Below are 25,444 nucleotides of genomic sequence, written 5' to 3'. Positions count from 1 at the left end.
AGAAAAATCAACCCTTTTGATTATCTTTTAAATGTTTTTATTTCCTTTGGTTTGAACAGATGGTGGGAAAACCTTAACATATTTCAACTATGACTACACTGGAGAGTTTCAAACGGTTACTTTTGAAGGACCAGAAATTAAAAAAATTTTCTATGGAAGCTTTCACAAGGTCAGTAAGGCGTTGCATATATGCATTCTGTATTCTTCTTGTTGTTGGGAAAGCAACATAGGGCTATAACAACATTTCATAGAACGTGGGGTCTCCAACTTCAACAGGATGAAGAATTATCTGTGAAGACTATAAAAATTCCCGGAGTGTCTGACTTGACATTTCTGAGAAGAGACTCAGAACTGTTCATTTTTAGCAAGCATCCTAGTTGATTCTGACAGAAGTGGGCCAGGTTACCTCTCTGAGGAACCATGGAGTGGTTAGATAGTATTGAATTATTAAGTGGACAATTGCAGCCACAATCTTTTGCCACATTGTGTAAGATGTAGCAAGGATTGCTGATCCATCTGGCCACAGATACAGCTGGAAGGGTAAACACAATTAGCTTGTTGATTTAAAATATAAGCATAGATACCTCCGATAGCACTGATCTATTTTACGTGTTTGTATAAAGGTACTTTGACACTGACATCATAAGACAGTCGTTCTAGGAGTGGGGGAAGGAAGAAGGCTCAAAAACTAACTTTCGGGGTTTTCTTTCTAATAACTCGGCACTTGTGATCATCAACCACGTTAGGAGTCATTCTGGGGGACATACTTCCCTCCACAGCCCTTGTTTCCTATGTGCTGGCCCAATGCCCCACTGAGCGCTGGCTGTTAAGAAGCAGGACTACAGGGAGAGCGAAGTCTTTTGGAGGGTGCTGCAGAAACCTCCTTAGCAAGCCCTTCCTGGTTAGCCAAGGTGAGGGACAGGATGTGACATCTCAATCTACCACTGGACTTCTGTCTCCTGACTTGGAATATGGCCAAACCAGTCTAATTTGCACAATTTGGGCAACTAGCTGGGGTTTTCAATACCATGATTACACAAGGAAAGTTGCATATCAAAAACGTTAGTTTGTGTGTGTGTGTGTGTGTGTGTTTGATAGGACTGTACTGCCAGAAGTACAAGGCAGCTGAAGAATACATAAGATACAGCTTGAGATTTAGCTCATGGTTCAAAGTGGTCCCATGAATGGTTCTTTAGGCTTAATATTTACTCACCACTTTCCTCTTTTTGTTAAAAGTTGTAAACTAGGGGGGAGTTTATATTTCATATCAACTGGTAATCACCCGTTTAAACCACTCAGCAAGCCCCACATCCAGATGTTGACCCCTCCCCTACTCCCCGATCCCCTTCTCCCTCTTGCGGACTGCTAGTCTCCATGTCACCCAAGTGACACCTGTCCAGAGTCTAGCCCGTTGCTTTCTCTTTCCTCCTTTGCTCTCCCCACCGTGCCAAACTCCAGTCCACTCTCTTGATATAATTCTCTTGGGTAGTCTGAGTCTGTTGCGAAACTCATCATGAAAATTGTAGGGCAGATGAGAAGCAGTTGAGATTTTATGAGTGTTAGAAAAAGCCTTGCCATCTTAGCATGTGGTATAGGTACGAACTTGTAGTTCGCGTTCTAAAGAGTCCTTTATGAGCCTTAGGTGAATGACAAGCTTTACTCCCTTGCCAGAAAAACTCAAAGACCTCCTCGGAGTCTAGGCTCATTAAAAGTTGGCTTCAATTTTATAAACCCTCAAGCTTTTAGAAATCATATGAAGAAAACCCTTTATCCGTGTTGTGAAGAATTAGTGGAGCCAAATGAACAACAAAAAGAAAAAGGTTATCACTCAGTAAGCTCTTAATGGATCCATTCATAGAAAATATTAAAGCAAATTCTATTTGTAGATCAAATTGTTTATTAATAGACATGCTAACATTTAATAAATAATTTCACATGGATTTTTTCCCCAGGTGACTTTGTTTTCCACGCTTTTTTGTGACTTGGGTGGAAATTGACACAGCAAATCAATTTTTCTATTCAACAATCACACACCTCTTGTTTCCTGACAATGACTCCAATCCCCACAACGGAACAGTGCTCTTTCCTCCTCCGCCCCGCTTTGCCCATGTTACTACATTTGTCCAGCTTTCCTATCGCTTCCTGCCTTTGGAGCGTTATCCAAATGCTCCCTTTGCATGAGCACATGCTGCCCTTTTGCTTGAGTGCAGCGCTTGTTCTGAGGAGGGGGACCAGAGCGGCCCAGGTTATGCCTGTCCACCGAATCGGCCTGTCTGTGGTGTGGCTGCATGCTGAGCCCCTGGTGAGTTCAGTTCCAGGCTTGCAGGGGACCTAAGGGACCCAGCCTCAGGAGCTGATTTGATTTTGTATTGGCGACAAAGCGTGGCCTCAGAGCCGCTTTCCAAAAGTTAACTGTCATATCAATAAGCCCATAAGCAACCAAAGAATCAAAATACTTTTGAAAACATCTCAGAATCTTCTTTTGTAAAAGGAAAGCATTGTTTATCTAAATATATATAATCACTCCCGATTTTAACTTTAACTTTAACGGTTCTTAAAGCGTGGGTCTTACGTGCTAGGCTTCCTTAGTAGCCTGCGTGAACCTCTGTGTAATTTTTAACTGTGAAAAGTATGCCCGGTCTGCGAAGCACACGTGAGTGACGTCAGACCTTTCTCACTGGATCCTAGTAGACCTGTCAATCAAACACCAGGAGTGTGTGTGTGTGTGGTGTTTCCTCTGGAAGCCTTTGTCTACCTGGTAATTATTAACTCTTACATGAAGGAAAAAGAGTTCTTATAAGTCCCCACCGACTAAAGCCATTTTTTTTCAAGCTGTAAATTAAATAAATAAAACTTTCAATCAAATGTAGCATACACCTCACATGCTTTCAGCTCTTATTCAACAGTACAACAAACATCAATTTAGGTTGGGCAAAACCATTAAAATGAAAAGGGGTAGTCTATTAATTTGACAGATGATGCTGTTTCGCAGAAATTTAATCTCCGCTCAAACGGGAATAGTGGCTCCAGCCTTCACCTCCTGATTCATATCAGACAATGGTTTCCCTTTCACATTCCACGATCCTCCCCCTTTCCCGTTCTCTTGGTGATTTCTTTTGGCTTTCCCTTGAAGTGAAACCATGACTTACCTATTTAATTTTCCCTCTTGCCGCTCACTAACCTGCCACAAACGAGTGGGACTCACGAGACAAGTCCCGCAGAGAACTGAAATGCATAGATGAGCACGGAATTGTCATGGCAACACACGGTCACAATGAGATGACCCAGGCTCTGTAGAATATACTCACCCCTGGTCTTCATTGAAGTGATAACACACACACACATACACACACACACACACACCTTAAAACGTGTCCATGCACCTTCAGAATAAAGATCCCGGTTTGAAACAGAACAATACACATAAGGACTTCATTTCATTTGGGTTGGGGATCTCCAGAAAGCATTAGCACTCCCCCCTCTGATTCCAGTTCTCCCGTCACCCTAAACTAGGACTAGTACTAAACTAGTACTAAACTAGTACTAAAGTATCGTTTACCAGCCTCTCCCTGTGATGCCGCAGAGGACCGGGGCTAGCACATCACAAAGTGCTTTTGCCTTGGGCTATCTTGGCGGTGGTTTTAATGTGCATTAAGAACAGCGATAAAAAGCACATCAGGCTTGTGGTTTCAGATATCAGAGCTTTGACGGACAGCTACATTTTAAACAGGGAATCCTTTAAAACTCATTGTAAGAAAAATGGTGATGTAAATAAAAAGCAGAGGTTGTTCTTGAAAGTGGGAAGCTCACGAGGTGGTCCGAGTGACTGTCTCCTCTGGCAACATCCGTGGTGACAGAATTCCTTCACTCTTTTTGTTTTGTGTGGTAAGTCGAACAATTATACAAAGCTTGTTGGTGTTTTCTCCAATGTCTTACCTCCTAAAACCTCTTTATTTTCACTTAGCTACATGTTGTTGTCAGCAAGACTTTGGCCAAAGTGGTTATTGACTGCAAGCAAGTGGGCGAGAAAGCAATAAACGCATCGGCCAATATCACGTCGGATGGTGTGGAAGTTCTGGGGAGAATGGTTCGATCGATAGACCCGGATGGAAACTCGGTTCCAGTAAGTGGCTGACCAAGTGAAGCTGTGCTCTTGTTACAGGAAAGAAAATCTTGTCAAAGTATATTTCTCTCTTTTCCAGGAGAACGTTTGTTGGGTAGATGGATGGGCGCATGAGTGGATAGACAGATAGATAACAGGCTCTTTAAATGAACTGAAACATGTGGGTTCAAACCTCTGCTTCTGCCGTAGGCAAAGGCAAATGTTCTGGGAATTGGACTCGTTTGTTTTATAAACGTATTTTAAAATTAAAATAGTAAAATATTCATTATAAACTCATTGGCTAAGAACAATACATACATGGATATTGTTTTCAGGAAATTGGAATAAGTCTCTTATTTGGACGTTTATAAAATGGGCTACTGTTGATGCTAAAGTGAAGCTTAACTTTTTATTTTTGTAATCATTGATAGCTATTTATGTATCCCATGACTTTAAGGTAGTACCTGTTCCAGGTACTTGACATGGAATTTGAGTCTGGGAGTCTTCCAGTTGGCACAGGAGTCGTATTCCCCTTACTCACTACCTACAGAAAAGAGTAGTGTGCAAAGAATTGTGTGTAACACCATGGGTTCACAGCTAATTAGCCACGTTCTCAGGTTTTAGCCACTCTATAATTAGAACCTGCTAGCCTGAGGATTTGCATTCTTGTAAGCAATTCCAAATGTTCTAATCTACCTTGCTCATCTATACAGTGGAATGATCTTATTAGCTATGAATTGTTACTGCTGTCTCCCACATCTGTAGATGTGTAGAATGAGCCTGCTATCAGGAGGTTTAGAAAATCTGATGGTCCTGAAAAGTTTTGAAGCTGAAGATTGCTTTGAATAAATTGAACTTGATGCTATGTCAAACCATTAAATAAATGTGAAAAAACAGACCAGTGCTGATGAAACGGGGAGGAGACACGGAGTGGCAGGTCGTCCTTCCTTCCTGTGGCCTCCAAGGGACCTTCATGAAGCACCATTCTAATTCCACTGCTCCAGTCTAACCCACGAGGACCCTGGTGGTGGACCGGTTGTGTCTTCGGCTGCTAAACATAAGGTTCAGCAGTTCAAAACCACTTCCAGGATAAAGGTGTTACTGTCTCAGAAACCCACAGGAGAAATTCTTTCCTGTTCTACAGGGTCACTAAGAGTCAGCATCAGTTCGATGGCAGTGAGTTTGATTGTGGTCTTTGAACCTAATCCAGTGACTTCACACACCAGAAAATAGCTCTAGAGAAGTAAAGTGTTTTCGCATTAGTAGCAACAGAAGAAGGGAAACCCTTTTCTGTGGGACCATGGATGATTCCAGACTGGACAGATGTCTGCTAATGCAGTTCACATTTAGCAGTTTTTTAACATATAGCTTTAAGGCATCTGTAAAATTTATTTTATTTTAACTTTGGCTTGGCAATCTATAGATTAGATGTATAGAAAGGGAGACTATGAAGAGATATGCTTAGAATCTTCTTCTTACATGATGGTAAAGGACTTTGAAATATGCAATTGTGGAGTTTGTTCATCTTACACGTGGTATTTCATGATTATTAAGAAATACACTCTCTTCCTCCTAGTACCACACTTAGAAACGTATACACAAAAAACAAACTCACTGCCATCAAGTCAATGCTGACCCATAGTGACCCCAAAGGACAGGGTGGAATTGCTCCCCGAGTTTCAGAGACTGTAACTTTTTGCAGGAGCAGAAAGTCCTGTCTTTCTCCCAAAGATTGGTTGGTGTTTTCAAACTGCTGACCTTGCAGCTAGCCCCTCTCTCACCACTATGCCACCAGGGCTTCTTAGAAATTTATAGGAATTAAGAATTGGCAAAAATGTTATCTGTGTGGATCAATGTATGAATAGATAGATACTCGGGTGAATTCACGGACTCAATTTAGGAAAGAGAAAGAATCCTGGGCATAGGAAATGCTGGCCCAAATTATTCGTTCTGTATGTTCTTTTTTTATTTGAGAAATAATGCGTATAAAGGCCCCAAGGCAACCACATTCAGTGCAGCTACTCTTATTGAAGGAAGTCTGCAAGACTTTCTCCATCCCATTTTGCTCTTTCCTCCTCTTCGAAACTCTAGCATTTAATATGTGATTTTTGGTAGTCCTCTATTACCTTCCCACCCGTTCATATCACTGTGTCTCATGTCTCTAGTCAAAATATAAATTCCTCCACATAGAAACCATGCCATAGTCTTTGTTGGTAGCTATTGGCCTGTGTCCCACACCACAGCATGTCATACATTTCTGTGTGCTGAGAGGCTGGGTTAACTAGGGAAACACATGCAGTGGCACTCACATATGTGTGAGGGAGAGTTTTATATCAAGACGTAATTATCTATCAGGAAAATATCCCAGCTCAGTCTAGATCAAGTCTATAAGTCCGATACTAGCCCATATATCCCTCTTTAGAGTCACAGAGCCACAGGCTATGATGCAGAATGCAGGAAGATCACAGGCCGGTAGGTGAAGTCTTGTGGATCCAATGGCAGTGGAAGCATCCCATGACTGGTGCAGGTCTCAGATTGGCTTGCCGGCATGAAGGTGAAGCAGAGAGAGGAGGAGGTTCCCAGGACCCTTGTTATGAAGAGGTTACGCCCACCAAGAGGCACCACCAGTCTGTGATCTGATTGGCCGGCCAACTCCACCCCTCCACTTCAAGTGGACAAGAAATTATGTAGCCACCACAACGTACTTGCTATTAATTGGATAGAATCTTGCCAATTTGAATTTTATGTCTTTTCATAGAGTTTTTTCTATGTAATAGAGATATGTGTTATTTACCATCCAAGATATGTTCGGTGAAATAGGATGTTACAATCTGAACATTTCATGAACACCATATGGAACATTGTAAGATCTGTTTCCTGTCACCCTTACGGCCTCTGCCAAAGGCATGGTACCATGGCAGCTTCAGGAGCTGAGTGACAGGAAGCCTATCGGGAGCCAGCGAATGTATCAGGTCTTAGGCCTCACCTACCTGTATCTCACCTGTGGTCCAGTGTGACAAGAGTCTGAGTTCGGGGGTCTTTAAGACCATTAGGGATAACTAATAAACCAAAGGAGAACTGCTTTCATTTAAAGCAAAACAAAAATCCTATGAGACTCCAGATAAACATACAGTGTGACTTTGCCCAAATGGGTGTTAAGCAACTCATACCTGGATATTATATTCCATATGTTGCATTTAGAACTTATTAGTGATATAGATCATACTTGATCCTGGTTTCAATTTGTATTTTATGGTTGCGCTTTTATTGTGTTTCCACTTATACTGTCTGTAATCACTGAACACCAACTATCTGACCATTAACTATCCAAGACTTTATTTCTGAAAGCCACAGTGCCTGTAGGGTTTGAGCCTATCAGTGATGAATCTTTACTTCTGGCAATGAAAGAACGCAATTAAACAGAGCACCCTCTGTAGTAAGTTCCAACACAGAGTAGACAAAGAGGAATTTATAGAAGTCGGTAGTTAAAGAGTTCTTTGTAAAGTGTGTAGGAAAAAAGTAGTGGTTTTTGTTAGAATCTACAGGCCTGCAAAGGCTTGCTAAGTAGATTTTCAGTCAGCCCACTGACTGAAGAATTTGGTTATGCTGAAATGGATGATATTAGCTTAGCTGTCAAAAATGTGATTGGAAACTCAAACTTGGCTTTTTGAGTTATTACTTAACAGTTTGTATATAAGATGACATGCTCTGGCCTTTCATTTTTCACTTAGAAATCACAAATTGCTAATGCAATTTAGATGCAGCTGCTCTCCAAGCCCCCACCCCACTAAAAGGATGAGCTATCATGTGCAGGAGGAGCTATCATCGCACCATTAGGTTAGTCATTGAGAGCCTGTCCTGGCAAAGGCAGAATGCTTTTAAAATTGCCAGATGATAGACTAATAAGTCTTGAGAGAAAATATGTCCTTTCTCTTAAACCAAAGTTGAAGTGAGATTCATGGGTTTGGAGACACCATTACTACTGTCTTGAAAATGTTCACACTTGTAATAAAAATAACTTGTGCTCAGTAATGCATGATTTTATAAGCAGTGACAGTCCCTAGCGGGACTAAACTAATGAGAAAATTTAGCTTAGCTGTCAAAACATATGTGGGAAGAAACTTAAGGACAGTCTTTCTTCTTCTCCATAGGAGTTTCTCCTGCCTTATTCTGATCCCTAATGGAATGAGGCTGTTGACAGTTGGGGATGAGGCTAAGGGAAAAAAAAATATATATATACACACACACATATATATATACATATATATATATGTATATATATATATAAAGAGAGAGAGAGTCAATCTAAGTGGGATTGGGAAATATATATATATGTATATATATAGAGAGAGGCAGAGCTTCTGGTAAAGGACCTTAGTTCTTAGTGTCCTTCCAGCTTTTAAAATTCAATTCTTATATAACTATCCATTTGATACTTATTTAAACCTCTGCTATGCAAAATAAGGAGGAAATATGAGGGTAAGTAAAAAATATACATCTTTCTCATTGGCTTCCAGTTTATACAGAAAAAACTAAACTCAATGCCATCGCGTCCATTCTGACTCATGGTGACCCGTCTGAAATTGTAACTCTTTATGTAACATCTTTCTCCCATGGAACACCTGATGGTTTTGAACTGCTGACCTTGCATATCACAGTTCAATGAATAACCAGTATGCCAGCAGGGCTCCTTTTCTTTCATACATGCCCGGGTTTATTCTAAATAAAACATGTTTAAACTTCTCCCTGTGGCATCAGTGGTGGCTGCAAGCAAGCCCCATCAGTAACACATTTGTCTTACTCTTTTGGGTGGGTTACAAAGAAAATGCTGAAACATGATTTTGATGTCAGGAAAGAGATCAACGTTTTGACAAATCTCAAGTGTGTATCTTCCAAAACCACTGAAACTTTGCCGCAGGTTTATGGGAATGTTGAATGTTGCCCCACATAGAAAAATAGATTTTAGATGGATCAAGAATATATGAGTAGAGGGGGGAAGACCTCAAAAGTGAGCCAAGAAAGGAAGACTGTCAGCCTCAATGAGTCGAGCAACTGTGGCCAAAGTCCACAAACGGATGAGAGAAGACCAGAGAATTACCACGGATGTGATAGCTCCCGAAGTTGGGACCTCACATGGTGTGGAATTTAACATTTTAAATGAACATGTTGGCTCAATGAGTGGCCAAAGTGCATGAAAATCAACTGGCTCAAAGAGTGGATCTTTGTATTGGACTTTTACGCAAGATCAAAGCTAATGAAGATGTTTTCGAGGAATGAGTTGTAACTGGAGATGATTCTTGAATTTGCCAATATGATCCAGAGAGTGAGATCCAATCAAAGCAGTAGCTGCTGTGGGGATCTGCTGGCCCAGTCGAATTCAAGGGAGAGAGGTCTCCTTAGAAAGTAATAGTGACCTTGATCCCAAAGGAGTAATCTCAATAGATATTCTTGAAAGGGACAGGCTAGTTGTAGGACTTATTTGGAACACGTTGTAAGAAAATTGAAAGCAGCATTAATGAGAATGGCCAAGAGAGCCCCGTCTAGGAGTTATTTTCCACCAGGTACCTGCTTATTCTTCAAGGGTAGTACGGGTTATCTTAAGAGTATTTCCTGGGGAAACCTACCCCACTTACCCTACCGTCCTGATCTTGTTCCCTTTGGGCTTATTTTTGTTCCTCAAACTCAAAGAACATTGAAAAAGAACATGGCTTGAGTCATCTGAAATTGTTAAAACTGCTGTCTGACATGAAAGGGTTAGTGAGACAGCAATGCTGCCTTCAGAGTGTATAGACTTAGATGGAGGGTGTATGGTGAAATAACTTCACTCTTGGATGTTTTTGTTTATTCAATATTTCTATGATTTTGCAGCAGTACTTTCTTACACACCCTCATATAGCCTATGGCATATAGCTGCCTATAATTTTACTTAATGAGATAAAGCTTTTATATAGAAATCAAAAGTAGATTGGTTGTTAAGCCTATAGAAACTAATATTAAGTTAAAGGGAAATGATTGTGTTTTTACATGAATCCTCCCTTTCAATCCTTAAAGAACTGTAAACCAAATCAGATCAAACCCCATGCCATCTAGTCAATGTCAACTCATAGCAATTCTATACAGGGTTTCTGAAGTTATAAATTCTTATGGGAGCTGATAGCTCCACCTTTCACCCATGGAGCAACTGGTGGATTTGAACCGCCGACCTTGTAGCTAGCAATCTAATGCTTATCTAACAATGCTATGAGGGCTCCTTTAAAGTGATAATAGAACTAATATTTATTGAAAACCTATTTTAAGCTGCATGGTATGCACTTTGGGGTGGTGGTGTTTATTTTAATTCTCCAAATAACCCTTGGAGGAGATATTTACATTAAGCCCACATTGTGGACATTGAGACTTGAAGACCTTCGGAGAAAACTGCTTTTAAAGATGGAGGAGAGGGAGCGAGGGGACTGTATCTGACTTAAATAAGGTTACCTGCCTTCTATTCTAGTGCATTTGTCCACTGGGTCAGACTGGATGATTACAAAGCTCAGACAGAGAGGGGAGCCTGGTTGAACCAGGGACCAAATGGCCTCTGTGATCACGCGTAGTATGGACGCAGTACTATTTGAATTAAGACCTTAAAAGTAAATGTGACTAAAACCATTAATTCCCTTAAAATCTGCCTGTAAATAAACACTCTAATCTACTACTGAAAAGTACCACAATTGCTCATTTTCAGCTCTTCATGCAATTAATGGCTCCCTTGAATTCAACAAATCGTTGAAGAACGATTGTGAAAACACTGCATTGAATGCCTGTCAAAGGGTAAATGCACCATAAATTTTACTCTTGGTAAGAAACCCGTGAAAGTTATGCATGCGATGAGGAGCAGAGCATCATCTCTTGGCTGCTACCCTTAAGTACGACCCTCTTTCTGCAATTTTCCTCTGTAGTTAAAACTCCCCAAATCTGTGCATGCATTCATGTCGGGGCTGCTTCCAAGTGGCAAGTTATGTTATGCTACCAAAAGCAAAGCAGAAAGAAAAACCACCGATTGAGGTCTGGAACTGAGTAGAAAGTGGAGCCAGAGTAAATCTTAATTTCCAGTCACAGATCATGGTGACTCAACCACTGAGAAATATTTTAATCTTATTTTCATGCCAACATTGGATCCCAAATGACTTGCTTTGGGGGCCACACCCATGCAAAAATGTCCAACAATGAAGAACGAACCTTTGGAGTTGGCTAGCAAGTCCCTCGGGGAAAATGAAAGTTGGAGAATATGATTCTCTTCTTGTGTGTGCAGATAGCTTTAACTGCTTCGTTAGTCGTGAAGGGAAAAAAGGAACAGTAGAAGAAGGTGCTATTGTGCGTTAGTGACCTGAAATATGATTTTCTTGGAATCACGTATTCAAGGCACCTAACTAGAAGGACTTTTGACATGACACATCTGTAGTGCCCCATATGATTTGTGCAGATAATGTGTGTCATTGGTTTTAGAATAAAAACCAGAGTTGTTTGCTTTTTGTCTTTAAAAGCAACCCTAAGAAATGTTCCTTGGAAGACAACCTAATAAAAGCCACCGCGATGGAGTCATTTCCGACTCACAGACTCTAGCACAGACTTGAACCGCCCCTTTTGGTTTCTGAGGCACTAAATCTTTAGGGAGTAGAAAGCCTCATCTTCCTCCTTCAGAGAGACTGTTGGGTTTGAACCGCTGACCTAGTGGTTAGTAGCCCATCAGGTAACCCACTACACTTCTAAGACTCCTTTATCCTGGGAGAGAAAACCCTAAATAAAGGATGAGGAAGCTAATGTAGTACAAATGTAGACCATTGTGAATAAATGGGTTGGCCTCACAAAGCAAAGCCTGTTGACTGCATGTGACCTCGGGAAGTAAAGACTGAGCAGGCAGCATTCCTTGGAGGAGCATTCTGGCTTCTTGTAGCTCATGGTAGGCCTTCAATCCCATAAGTAAATAGCATGTGGTCGGATGACCCCGGGAACTTCATAGCAAACGTCAAGCCAAACGTGTGTATGTAGACATTGTGCTGGTGTATGTTATTACATGCTGAATGTTTATTTGAAAACTTTGGGGAAGGGTAATACATAGTAGAGCTAGTGAAAGGCCCTGCTTTAAGTAAATCTTTCCACTCATCAAAACATTTTTATATTGAAGGCTTTATTCAGAAATGGGAAATTTCTGAATGGATGAATGATTCGCATACTTGAGTCGCTCCTGCTGTCATAATCGGCCTCTTTGAATACGTGTCTCCAGATAAAATGGCACCACAGGGTGAGCCTGAGGTCTTCGCATTTCAAACATTAGCCCAGTGATTCATTTACAATATCGCAACCACAAGAAAATGAAGCGTGATATTCAAATCCCAATTGAAGCTGAGCTTTCAGCATGGGTCTAAATGACTTAAATTCTTTCATCCCCAACGGTATTTCGAAAACAGAACTGGCATTATGATTCCTATACTGCATCCTTGTGATCGGATGATGAATTGATATGAGTCACGTGTTGATATGAGTCACGTGTTGATATGAGTCACGTGGAGAGTGTCTTGCACATAGTTAATGCTGACAACCAATGCTGGCTGCTACTGTAGTGATTATTGGCTCAGATTTTTCTCAACCCAAATATCAAAAAGATAACATGATTATTATGGAAACAAATTAGTATAATTTTCCTCCCTTCCATATGTTCCTTTTGATTCCATTTTTTAAAAAATTGTGAATTACCTATTCTTGCACTTGAAAGGCATAAGGAAAGTGCAGAGTTTCAAAATAATATTTATTACTTATAATAGGTATGTCCCAGGCATTGTTTGAAAGATTTCCCTATGTTAATATTAATTAAATGTAATTAATATACAATTGTGTAATAGATAACTATGTATAAATTTATTTTATCTTCATAGTATCCATATCAATACTCACTCTCCTTGTCATCAACTTGATGCTGACGCATAGTAGCTCCGGAGGCCAGAGTAGAACTGTCTCTGTGGGTGGTCAAGACGGTAACTCTTCATGGAGTAGACATCCTAGTCTCACCCCTGGGAGCCACTGGGGGTTTAGAACTGCTTACCTTGCAGTGAGCAGCCTATCATGAAAGCCAGTACACCCCCAGGGTTCCTCATCGGTGTCCATAACTACCACTATAGGGATTTGGTAGGCTAGGAAGCTGAAACTCCAAGACCTGAAGTACCTGTTCAAAACATTTCCCCTTATGAGTCAATGAGTCTGGTTTTACACCCAAGAAGTGTCCCTTCACAGGCCCAACCTCTGCCCCTGGAAATAGTCCCCTTGTCACCTTTCATGAAATGAGCAGTAACGTTCCTTGAGAGGTGTTTTAAAAGGTTATCATTTTGTTGGATGTTTTCTCTGTACACCTTTTAAAAGGTGTTTAACTGATCAATGCGGGGTGCAGAGCAGCAAGCCACACACATATTTCCTCAAAGGGTACACAGATGTACATAAAACAGGAAAGCACGATGCCTTGACTCATGCATCTGCTTTTACAGCTCACAGGGGATTCCTTTCTTTCTTTTTTATTGGCCTTGCAAAACGAGGCTGGAATCGCCATTGGCTGCAAGCCAAGCTTCTTCCAGGTAAAACTCTGATTTCAGTCTCTGATTTCAGACAGTACAGATTTTTTTTGTGATACTGCATGGGCATTTTTCTTTCATTCCACCTTTGAATTTGATTTATTGTGTTGGTGATAAGAATATGCACAGCAACACACACAGCAATTCAGCAGTTTCTACATGTAAGATTTAGAGACACGGATCACATTCTTCAAGTTTCTCACCTCATTTTCGGAGTTGTTCTCCCACATTAACAGACACCCATCAGGCCCTGGGGTCCTTTCAAATCTTTAAGTTGCTATTGTCAGTTTTAGTCCATATGCATAGCTCTTAAAAGAGAATACTATTCAAGGTAGACCTTTTTTCAATTTTAATTTTTTACTGGTTAAGCTAAACTGTCGTTTGGTTGTAAGAAGGCTGCCAGGGATATTTTTGGCTTAAAGTTTAAAGATTACCCAAAGGCAGTAGTTTCAGGGGGTCAACCCTCCTCCATGGATCCAGACGGCTGGATTCCATGAGAATTTGAAATTCTGATCTACATCTCTCCCCTTTTCATCAGGAGTCTTCTAAGGCAGTGGTTCTCAACCTTCCTAATGCTGCGACCCTTTAATACAGTTCTTCATGTGGTGGTGACCCCCAACCATAACATTATTTTCGTTGCTACTTCATAATTGTAATTTTGCTACTGTTATGAATCGGACGATAATGTTCGATAATGGTAGGCAGGTACCATCCTGTCCAGGTTTTATGGCAAACGTTGCAGTTTTTCATGGAAGCAAAACTAGCCACACATTTCAGCCTGATTCTCCTTCTTCATCTGTTGTTCCTGGTGAATAAAAACTAATTATTAGGCCTTGGATTACTATCTGCAAACTCTAAGACCCTAGGCACTGTGCAAAGAACTAGCAGGTAGAACAGAAGCGTTGAACTTGTTACCAGACCCGTTAACTGGACCATAAAACTGTGATCCCTTTTAAAAAAATGTTAAAACAGTTTCAGATTTACAGAGAAATTCTTTCAAAAATACAGAGAGTTCCCATAAGCTTCACCATACACGATTTATCCTGTTATTATCATCTTACACATTTGTCAAAATTGATGGACCAATACTAATACTTTATTATTACCTAGAATCTATATTTTACATTAGGGTTAAATCTATGTCTTTGTTACCTAAATGTATACTATCATGTATCTACCATTACAATACCAAGTAGACTAGTTTTACTCCATGCCTGTGTTCCATCGATTTATCCCTCCTACACTCCCCCTGGAATTCTCTCTAAAGTGCTTCCTTTTCCAGAATCTCATTTTGTTGGCTGCATGAAGTATGTGTTTTTTACCAGGCTATATTGTATGCATTTTAACTTTTTATGTATGCATTTTTATTAACTTATTTGGGAATGCCACTACTCAGGCATTCCCATTTCCATCCAGGGAACCCTTTCTGTTGACAAGGGAGAAGTCATATTCCTTAGGATGACATAAAGATTCCATTTCTGTAAATAGCACTTATGGAGAACAGTTGCAGACTTAAAAATAATATGACCTCTTCCTTTTCCCAGCTTTGAAACTGATGGCACACTTAATATCTGAAAATAATATAATATATTATTAAATATAATATGACAATATAATATATTTTAAAGAAATAAAATATTAAAATAAATGTAATATTAGATATAACATAAAAATGATTCCATTGTTAGCCCTTAATAAATGGTACAGTCCTAAGGTCCATGTGTTCTGTGGAGTAGGGTGTTAGGTGATTTCGGTGGCGTGTGAACATGGCATTGTACACTGGTGGTTTCCGGATCACAAATGAGTCCTGTTTTTAAGTCTTTCTTTAAGTTGAATTTGTATGTATGCTAGCCAGTTAGGTGTATTTTTTTGATCTAACATCAATTATTCAAATTTAGAGGAGATAGTGTACCATTCTACAAATAAAAAAATATCAGGGAAACACACCAGATATACTAAAACATCATTAACATAATAATACAAGAGTAATGATTTGAGGCTCATTGCGAAGGATCGCCTGTTTTTTTTAAATTATGCCCCATTGTATGTAACTCAAAATATTAATATAATAGAATCTATGGGGATTGGAACCATGGACACGATGTTCTGCAGTTCATGCTTGTATACCAATGTTTGTCTATATTTCAAACAGTACAATGAGTGATTGCCAACGTATATGAGTGGAGCATGATTGTCCAAATATTTATAGTATGATTGATGGCTTAAATAAAAACATCATTTAGCACAGTTTCTCCCAATCCCATATGTGACTCTGACATAACATTTAACACTATTGTATGTTATACAATATACAATAGTAGTTCATGGGTCTGTCTCACAAAGTAGGGTAACTTCCTTGATGACAGGGGTCAGGTTTTATTTATTCTTGTGTCCTGGAAATCTATATAAGATCTGTCTCACATTGTGCACCACCGGGAAAAATGCTGAGTGCAGGAATAAATGGATGATGTTGGCAGTAATTCAATAAACCTCAATGTATACTTCATATCCATCCCTGATGATCACAGATGCAAAGATGAATAAGTGATTTCCTGTCCTATGAAGATTTCACATGCTAGGAGCAGCTACTATAAGTAATCACACTGTATGGCGGGAGATGTGCTAGAAAAGAGACGTCTGGAGGTGCCGCGTGACTAGGGAGGCATTTAGGACGACAAATAGTGCAGGGAAGGCTTCACCAGAGGAACTCAGCTGCCTCACCCAGAGGGCGAGCTGCGATAAGTAAAGGAGTCTGGAGCAGGGGGGCTCCAGGTTTGTCCTTTTAGCCATCCATCCTGCTTTCAATATTCTTCACCAGTACCGTCATTCAAATGCTTCTATCCTTCTTCGTCTTCCTTATTCAATGTCCAACTTTCACGCTCATACGGGGCAATGGATAATACCATAGCGTGGGTCAGGCATATGTTAGTCCTATTTAATACAGAATGGGAGATTTTGACACTACTAGCCAACATTCAGCTGAAGTCCAGAGCCATGAACAGTTCTGGAACTTACTCGCAGAGGGAAAGTACCCAAACATGAGAAAATGTGCTACCTCCTTGACTGCATGATTCGGCTCTACTTATTTATGTGAGTCAGCCTTTCCCCACATAAAGATCATTAAGTCCAAGTCCATGACTGATGATCATTTGGAAGTGTGCTTGAGGCTGGCTGTCAGCAGCTACTGTCCGGACTATGCATCCCTGGCTCATTCCATTCTGTGCAAGTCATCAGACTAAACTCAGGTAATGACAAAAAATGTACACAGTTAATTGTGTTGTGTTGTGCAACATGGACTCCTGCGGACATGCAAAGTACAGAAACATACATTGTACATATAAAGAATTCTCAATGCATTTATGAATAAATGTAATAAATAAATAAAAATAAGTATGTTTTGTAGTTGGTAGATCATTTTGACCTGATCATTTTATAAGTAGCTCGCATGCTGAAAAACTGTGAGCATCCCTGCTCTAGATGGCAATGGAAAAATTATAGACAAAATATTTCCTTCTAGTGTGTTTGAGGAGCAAAATTAGCTTTGTATTTGTTGAATTTATCTCTTAATTTACTTATTAAAATTATAAAGTTATTGAGAGCATTTTACACAATATCCAAGTGGGCTTCATAAAGTTAATGAGAAAAAAGGAATTAAGGGATAATGGCATTTTCCCATGAACTTCTTGAAGCCCCTCCTATAATCTGAAATTGTTAATCATGAACATATCTATGCACTTTTATTGAATGTTGACTTTCTTTATTAAATGCAGTTCCAGTTACAGATGTTCGATATTGTTTGTTCCACATTATGGGCCAATAAAGACAAATGCTGTGAACTTCCAGGCCTGGTAAGACTGCTTTCATGATTTGTTCTGTACTTTAAAAAAATTCTTTATAATTGTATTACATCTTCTCTGAAGATGGACAGGCATTTCTCCACACTCACGTCGTCGATGGTTCATTGTGATGAGAGTTCGAATTAGAAAGAGGTTAAGAAAGTGTCATGCCAACACCGCCATGTATGTCCATGTGCTGTCTGCCAATTCCGGGAGCCACCACTTGGTTCACAAATTCCACAGTGTCGCAGTAATTTTGTTATGGTGCAATCTAGGCCAAAGGAAATACCTCTCATTTCCATCTTTGAATTAGTTCTGAACACTGAAGAAGTGTTTATGTTAACAACTTCGTGGCTGTATAAAAAAATAAGACACACAAACTGGAAGAAAAATTATCTGTTGTTTTCATTCTTAACAACCACAATTATCTACCAACAGGATGTGTGTGCTTATTGGCCACGGGACCAGAATAAACAAAACCAAACTCACTGCCATTGAGTCAATGCCGACCCATAGGGACCCTGTAGGACAGGGTAGAACTGCCCTCTGAGCTTCCCAGAGGTCTTTCTCCTGTGGAACAGCTGGAAGCTGCTGGAAGCTCAGATTGCAGCCCTGTGTATAACAACTGCCCACCAGCGCTCCTTGGGAACTGCATAGTTCCTCCAATCAGGCAGCCCACCACCCCTGCTCCCTGTTCCACACTGACTTTTCCCATGGCACTTGCTTTTTATCACAGCAACTGCTGCAAGCCACTTTTCCAGGAATGCCAGTACTGAAAAGAGCATTTAAAAATGAAATCATGTTAGAACTGTGAATTACCTTGAGCTTGTGGTTTAGGTGAAGTACAATGAATATTAATTATTGCTGTGTTTCCCTTAAACTTTCGAAACATCCCACAGTGCCTGGAGCACCCCAGGCTTGCTGGCCACATGGTTTTGAATTGCAAGCACAGAGTATATAATCTATGCAATGCTACTAGGAAGCCATTTCCCCTTTTTATTAATACCCATGTAATCAATGAATCATGTATATATTATATATATACACACACACATACATACATACAGGAATACCAATTCATATTTTAAGATCCTTAGGAGGCGGTGAAAGGAACCCTAGTGGTGTGTAGTGGGTTACTTGTTACTCATTGGGCTACTAACTCAAAGGTCAGCAGATCGAATCCTCCAGCCACCGTGAAGGAGAAAGATGAGGAATTCCGCTGTCATAAAGATTTACAGGCCTGGAAACCCACAGGGCCCCTTCTACTCTGTCCTATAGGGTCACTATTATTTGGAAATGACTCAATGACAGTAGGTTTTTGTGTTTTTTTCTTTCTTTGAGAAGCCAGTAAACAGAACTGGATGGTGCTGTTTTTTGTAGTTTGTGACTCCCAGGTACCATCCATTTTTTATATGCAGAAAAGATTTATTAGTAGGGAAGAATATGCTCTGCCTTTTTAATCTTAAATAAGATTTCTCTAGACTGTCTTATTAACAGTTGCTCTCGGTCCCCTCCTCAGAGAGATGAAGAGACTTGCCCTGAACTTCCACACTCCTGCTCCTGCTCAGAAGGCAGCACCAAGGCTCTGGGACCAGCAGGCCCACCAGTAAGTCTTGCCGAGTTTGGGCTTCCTATGTTTTTGAGTAGTCTATGAATAATCAGACATTCATAATCACACATCCATTAATATTGGGCACTGAACTTAAGGCCTTGCCTATGATTTACTTAATCATATACATACGCTCTTTACAGTGATAAAAAGCAAAGATAGCCATTTGAGAACTAAGGGGAGCCCCACTCAAGCCATGGTATTTCCATTACTGGCCGCCCATGCCCGTGGAAGCTGGGCGGTAAATAAGGAAGATTCAGAGGCATTAGTGCATGTGAATTATGGTGTTGACAAAGGAATATTGAAAAGACCATGAACCACCAGAAGATGAACAATTCTGCCTTGGAAGAAAGATAGCCAGAATGCCCTGTAGGAATGGGGATAATGAGACTTCGTCTCACCTCCTTTATCAGGAGAGACTAGTCCCTGGAGAAGGACATGATGCCTGGGGAGTAGCAGGGCAGGGAAAAGGGCACGAGGGATCGGCACAGTAGCTGCAGCCTGGGTCGAACAGAAAAGCAGTGGTGAGGATGGCATTCTGGTATCCATAAGGTGACTGTGAGTCAGACCTCGCTGGACAGGACCTAACAACCAAAACAACAAGGTATAGTCAAGACAGCAGCCAGGGCTTCGGCCACCTGAGAAGGGAGAGGGATAGAGAAGAGGAGGAAGAGCCTGGACAAGACGGAACGACGCTGGGACTGTCACTACGGGCTCAAGCCTTGAGAGGGCAGCACGGGATGGGGGTGTTTGATTCTGTGGACGTGGGTCTCTGTGAATCCGTCAGAGTTGAGTTGGCTCTTTGGCACAAGAGTCAACCGGGCACAGAGATGCAAGGAGCTTACTGAAAGAACACAGTGTGGCCGAGCTGGGCTGTGGTCCCAGAAAGCGCTGCCTCCTTAGGAGATGCACTTACCCATCTTATCATACTGCCTGTCATATCCGTGAAGATCAAGGATTGCAGCCTTCAGTACGATCACGACTCGGTGTAAAGCAGACCTGAATCCACACCACTGAACCAACAGGTAACATGATAAACGGAGAAAAGGTTAAATTGTCAAGGATTGTGTCTTGGATCCACAATCAATGCTCAAGGAAATTATAGCCAAGAGATCAAATGGCGCATTGCCTTAGGAAAATCCATTGCACAAGACCTCTTCGGAGTATTGAAAAGCAAGGAGGCTCTTACTTTCAGGACTAACATATGCCTGACCCACGCTATGGCATTATCTATTGCCCCATGTGCGCGTGACAGTTGGACATTGAATGAGGAAGACTGAAGAAGAATTGATGCATTTGAATGATGGTGCTGGGGAAGAATATGAAAAGCAAGATGGACGGCTGAAAGGACAAACCAGTCTGTCTTGGAAGAAGTATGGCCAGCATGCTCCGTAGAGGCAAGGGTGACAAGACTTTGTATGACATATTTCGGACATGTTGTCAGGAGAGACCAGTCCCTGGAGGAGGACATCATGCTGGGTAAAGTGGAGGGGCAGCGACAAAGAAGCAGCCCCTCCATTAGACAGAGGGTCACAGTGGCAGCAACAATGGACTCAGGCATAGGAGCAATTGCAGGGACGGTGCAGGACGCTGCAGTGGTTCATTCTGTTGTGCACACGGCCACGATGGGTCCGAGCCGTCTCGATGGCACCTAACCACAGCCTCTCCCATCGCCACAGAGTCCCAATCTTCTCTTTAACAGGCAGCTGTTTATTCCCAGTCTAAATGCCTTGACCAGGGGCCCTGTGCTTGTTCCTGGAAGATTTCCGTCCCATTCCTTTGCCCATTCTGGATCTGGCTAGACCAGAGGATGTACACTGATACAGATAGGAAGTGGAAATCCAGGGAATCCAGGGTAGATGAACCCCTCAGGACCAGTTGTGAGAGTGGCGATACCAGGAGGGTGGAGGGAAGGTGGGGTAGAAAGGGGGAACTGATTACAAGGATCTACATATAACCCCCTCCCTGGAGGATGGACAACAGCAAAGTGGGTGAAGGGAGACCTCGGACAGTGTAAGACATAATAATAATTTATAAATTATCAAGGGTTCATGAGGGAGGGGGGAGAAGAAGGGAGGGGGAAAATGAGGAGCTGATATCAAGGGCTCAAGTAGAAAGCAAATGTTTTGAGAATGATGATGGCAACCTATGTACAAATGTGCTTGACACAATGGGTGGATGGATGGATGGATGGATGGATGGATGGATGGATGGATTGTGACAAGAGTTGTACAAGTCCCCAATAAAATGATTAGAAAAAGAAAGAAGGAGCCAGTAGGTAGGAAAGTGAAAACAAGCAATCAATGGACCACACGCACAGTTAACGGTGAACATGCCAGTCAGAGCTCACAGTTGCCTTGACAAGCCGTACAACCACTCTGGGGCAGAAAGACCGAGCTGCCTACTGCTGTGAAGACGTAGTGTCAGAAACCCGAGAGAGGACCACTGGTTTCCAGTCATAGCTCAAGGGAGGCATCTTGTCCTGCTCTTCAAACCATTGCCATTGAGTGGTCTCTGCTGGCACTGCCCCATGGGGCTTCCGAGGCTGGAACATTTGCAGAAGCAGACTGCCACATCTTTTCCCATGGTGAGGCTGGCGAATTTGAACTGCTGGCCTTTTAGCTAACAGCCAAATGCTTAAACACTGTGCCACCTGGGAACCTTCCTATCTACTAGCAGGTATTTTTGTCACACACACACACCATCATTTATTCAGAATGCAGGTTTTCAAGCTTCTTAGCTTTGAAGAATGTCTGACATTTCAACCATTCCTTTCCTGATCATAGGTCCAAGTTCATATTTCCTTGTTTTTATTTATCCAGTTCTTGAGTTTCCCAGAAAACCTCTGTCTCCTTCCGTCCTCCAGGAGGGCAGTCTCAGTGCCTGTGTCTATGACTCCAGTTTCTTCTTCATTCTTCTCAAGATTAATTAAGATCCCATTCTTTGTTACGATGATGTTTATTTTATTTTAATAAGTGTTTGTAGCTGGAGGGCTTTCAAATCTGCAACGTTGCTGGAACAAGTCATTAAATATTTACATTTGACCGTAAGCGTCAAACTTTCCAAACAGAAAAGTGCAGCGGAGGAGAGAAAGAGAAGCTGGAGTTCTTACCAGAGGGCAGAGGCATGTAAAATAAGGGGAAATCGTTGAAATCATCCATGATTAAAGTTAATAACCCATTTATGACACAGTATTCCAAACAATGTACAAGAAGGCTTGAACAACAATTGATCTTATTTATGTCCAGGAATTCAGTAAGCAGAATTACATGTCACTCAAGAGGAGGGCATGGTGAAAGAAATAGATATGTTTTGCCCACATGTGTTTTTTCTTATTCAAAAGATGGATTTTTTTTATACTTCAAGTTTATAACTTTTATTTATTAAAAAAAATTTATATTCAAATTTTGGTGAGTTTTGATGTTTTTCAAAGTATTTAAATAATTTTACTGGGGGCTTGTCCAACTCTTATCACAATCCATACATACATCCTTTGTGTCAAGCACATTTGTACATTTGTTGCCATCATCATTTTCAAAATATTTTCTTTCTACTTGAGCCCTTGGTAACAGCTTTTCATTTCTTTTTTTTATTTTATTAGGGGCTCATACAACTCTTATCACAATCCATACACACATCAATTGTGTAAAGCACATTTGTACATTCATTGCCCTCATCATTCTCAAAACATTTGCTCTCCATTTAAGCCCCTGGCATCAGGTCCTCATTTTTTCCCTCCCTCCCGGCTCCCCCCTCCCTCATGAGCCCTTGATAATTTATAAATTATTATTTTGTCATCTCTTGCCCTGTCCGACGTCTCCTCAAAAGATGGACTTTTTGTGCGTACAAAAGTTTGTTGAATTCTTGTGCTCACTGATGAGAGTTAGGATTAAGGCAGAAAGTAAGTTACAAGTATAAAAAGTTATTCCTCGGTAATATTCACAATCTTTATGGCGTGATTACCTGTGAGACAAATCATGACACTGGGACAAAATATTCAATTAAAAAGTAGTGATTCAAATGTGAATTACAAAGAATTGTGATAGACTGGGTATGTTCTTTGGTGTACATTAGGTTGCCAGAATATGGAAAACCTGGCCAACCGAGTAATGCAATGGTTAGGAGATGAGAACCTTCGCTGGTCAGCGAATGGCTCAGAAGGAGGTAGCCCGAAGGCCGATGGTGCTACGTGATCACTTCGATGAGGCCCCGAGCTTGTCTCAGCTGCCCACGTGGCTTTCCTCAGTGGTTCAGATTTTCCTTCTTAGGCCCGTTCCTTATCGGTCACATTGACCCACAATGGTGACCATGCCGATGTCCGGTTGCAAAGACGTCTTTGAAAATAATGATCTAGCTTTTTCATTAGTAAGTAGCCTGCCTGCCTGGGGGAATATATTTGCAACGTATAACAGAGCTGTTGCTCGAGGTCCCATCTATTTGGCTCTGAGGCAGAGGGAATGCCCAACGCAGTGAAACACGGCCCCACCTGGGCCATCCTCACGGTTGGGGCCACAGGATCAATCCACCTTTTTGAGGGTCTTCCTCTTAACACTGCCCTTCGGCTTTACCAAGCACGGTGCCCTTCTCCAGGACCTGATCTCTCTGCAGTCTTTCCATCCTCAGTGCTCTGGCTGGACTTCTCCCAAGGAAGATGTGCTCCTTCTTCTGGCGGCCCCCAGTACTTTGAAGATTGTGCACCAACACCATAATTCAAATATGCCCATTCCTTTCTAGTCCACCTGAGTCATTGTGCAGCTTTCCCAGAGGTATGAGGTGACTGAAAGCACCATGGCTTGGGCCGGGCACACCTTGGTCCTCAAAGTGACAACTCCTTAGCATGTTAAAGGAATATCGTATCCAAGTTCATGAAGGATTTCTGTGCATGAAAGAAACAGAGGCGACCCCAAAGAAAATGGGGTAAGTTATGCAAACAGGGAGTTACAGTGAGCATAAAACGCAAATGGATACAAGTTGTGCAAAGAGGATCTAACCTGGACATCTTCAGGGAGGTGAAAATGAAAACAAGAGTAAATTGTTTCTTTATTAGTCAACTTGGTAGAAATGTAACATTTAACAACACCATTTATTGATTAAGGTCAAGAGAGAGGTGAACATACTATTGGCAGATATAAAAGCTGGCACAGCTAAGTTGGAGGGACATTTGAAAATATATCTGTATGCTCCTATCAGATTTGATAGAGACATCCATTCTTAGTATCTTCCTCTGAGAATTATTAACATTTGTATTTAAGGGATGTATGAGGAAGTTATTTGGCACATAGTTTTAATAGTAAAAACCGGATCAAAGCAACACTCACTGTCCAATGATAGAAAAATGGTTTAATAAGCTAATGCATATCACGGTTTTGAATGACTGTGCTGCGGTGAAAAGAACGAGTTACATCTGCATGTCAGCATGTGTCAGCCAAAGGAAACTCTGGACAAACTGAGAGACATCACACATGTAAACTACATGTACAAAATAACCCCACAAAATCTTACAGCTGATATTTTCTATAGGCACATGTTTGCATACTAGAATATAATTTTATAATGATAGCTTAAACAATTTAAGTGGTTAAGAAAAAAAGCGCTGGAAAAAACTATCAAGATCACTTGATCTAATGTTTTTCCCAAGTGATATTAATGCCCTGCTGGTTCACAAAATGATTTTCAGTTGTCATAAACATAGCGTGAAATCAATTGAAATGTCATAGGAAGGAAGCTGTTCGATTTTCTATCCTTTCGACTAGATGAAAGAGACTTCTCAATCCATTGCCCACGTGGCCCTCCTAAAATGTGCTCATCCCCCATTTTGACAAAGAGCAAATCCTTGGCTCAGAACCTTCAATAGGAACAAAGTCGGTGTTGTTGTTAGGTCCACTCAGTTGTCTCTGAGCCACAGCTACCTGATGCACAACAGACAGAAACACTGCCCTGCCCTGCACCATCCTCCCTGTCGTTCCTGTGCCCGAGCCCGTTGATATGGCTGCTCATTCAAACCATCTCATCCAGGGTCTTCCTCTTTTTCACCAGCCCCCCACTTTACCAAACATGATGTTCTTCACCAGGGCCTCGTCTTCTGACGATATGTCCAAATATGTAAGTCAAAGTCTTTCCATCCTTGCCTCTAAGGAGCACCCTGGCCGTACTTCTTCCAATACAGGTCGATTTGTCCTTTTAGCAGTCCATGGTACTGTCAATATTCTTCTGCAGCACCACAATTCAAGTACATCGATTCTCCTGCATTCTTCCTTATTCATTGGCCAACTATCACATGCATGTGCCCCAATGGAGA

At 41.2% G+C, this 25,444-nt stretch overlaps 1 protein-coding gene across 1 annotated transcript in view; it reads left to right on the top strand.

Moving 5' to 3' along the window:
- Positions 1-25,444, top strand: part of COL14A1 (collagen type XIV alpha 1 chain) — a 221,421-nt gene that overhangs the window by 133,913 nt on the left and 62,064 nt on the right. The window contains exons 32-35 of the mRNA XM_045287068.1: positions 60-169; positions 3,965-4,123; positions 17,472-17,549; positions 19,057-19,143. Of these exons, the coding sequence (XP_045143003.1) occupies positions 60-169; positions 3,965-4,123; positions 17,472-17,549; positions 19,057-19,143 (434 nt within the window). The remainder of the gene's footprint in view (positions 1-59; positions 170-3,964; positions 4,124-17,471; positions 17,550-19,056; positions 19,144-25,444) is intronic.

The sequence above is a fragment of the Echinops telfairi genome, unplaced genomic scaffold (genome assembly GCF_000313985.2).
Source record: "Echinops telfairi isolate 266 unplaced genomic scaffold, ASM31398v2 ScPeMD7_1;HRSCAF=3_0, whole genome shotgun sequence".
Lineage (NCBI taxonomy): Eukaryota > Metazoa > Chordata > Mammalia > Afrosoricida > Tenrecidae > Echinops > Echinops telfairi.
The sequence above is the reverse complement of the archived record's forward strand: the minus strand, read 5'-3'. Positions and strand labels throughout refer to the sequence as shown.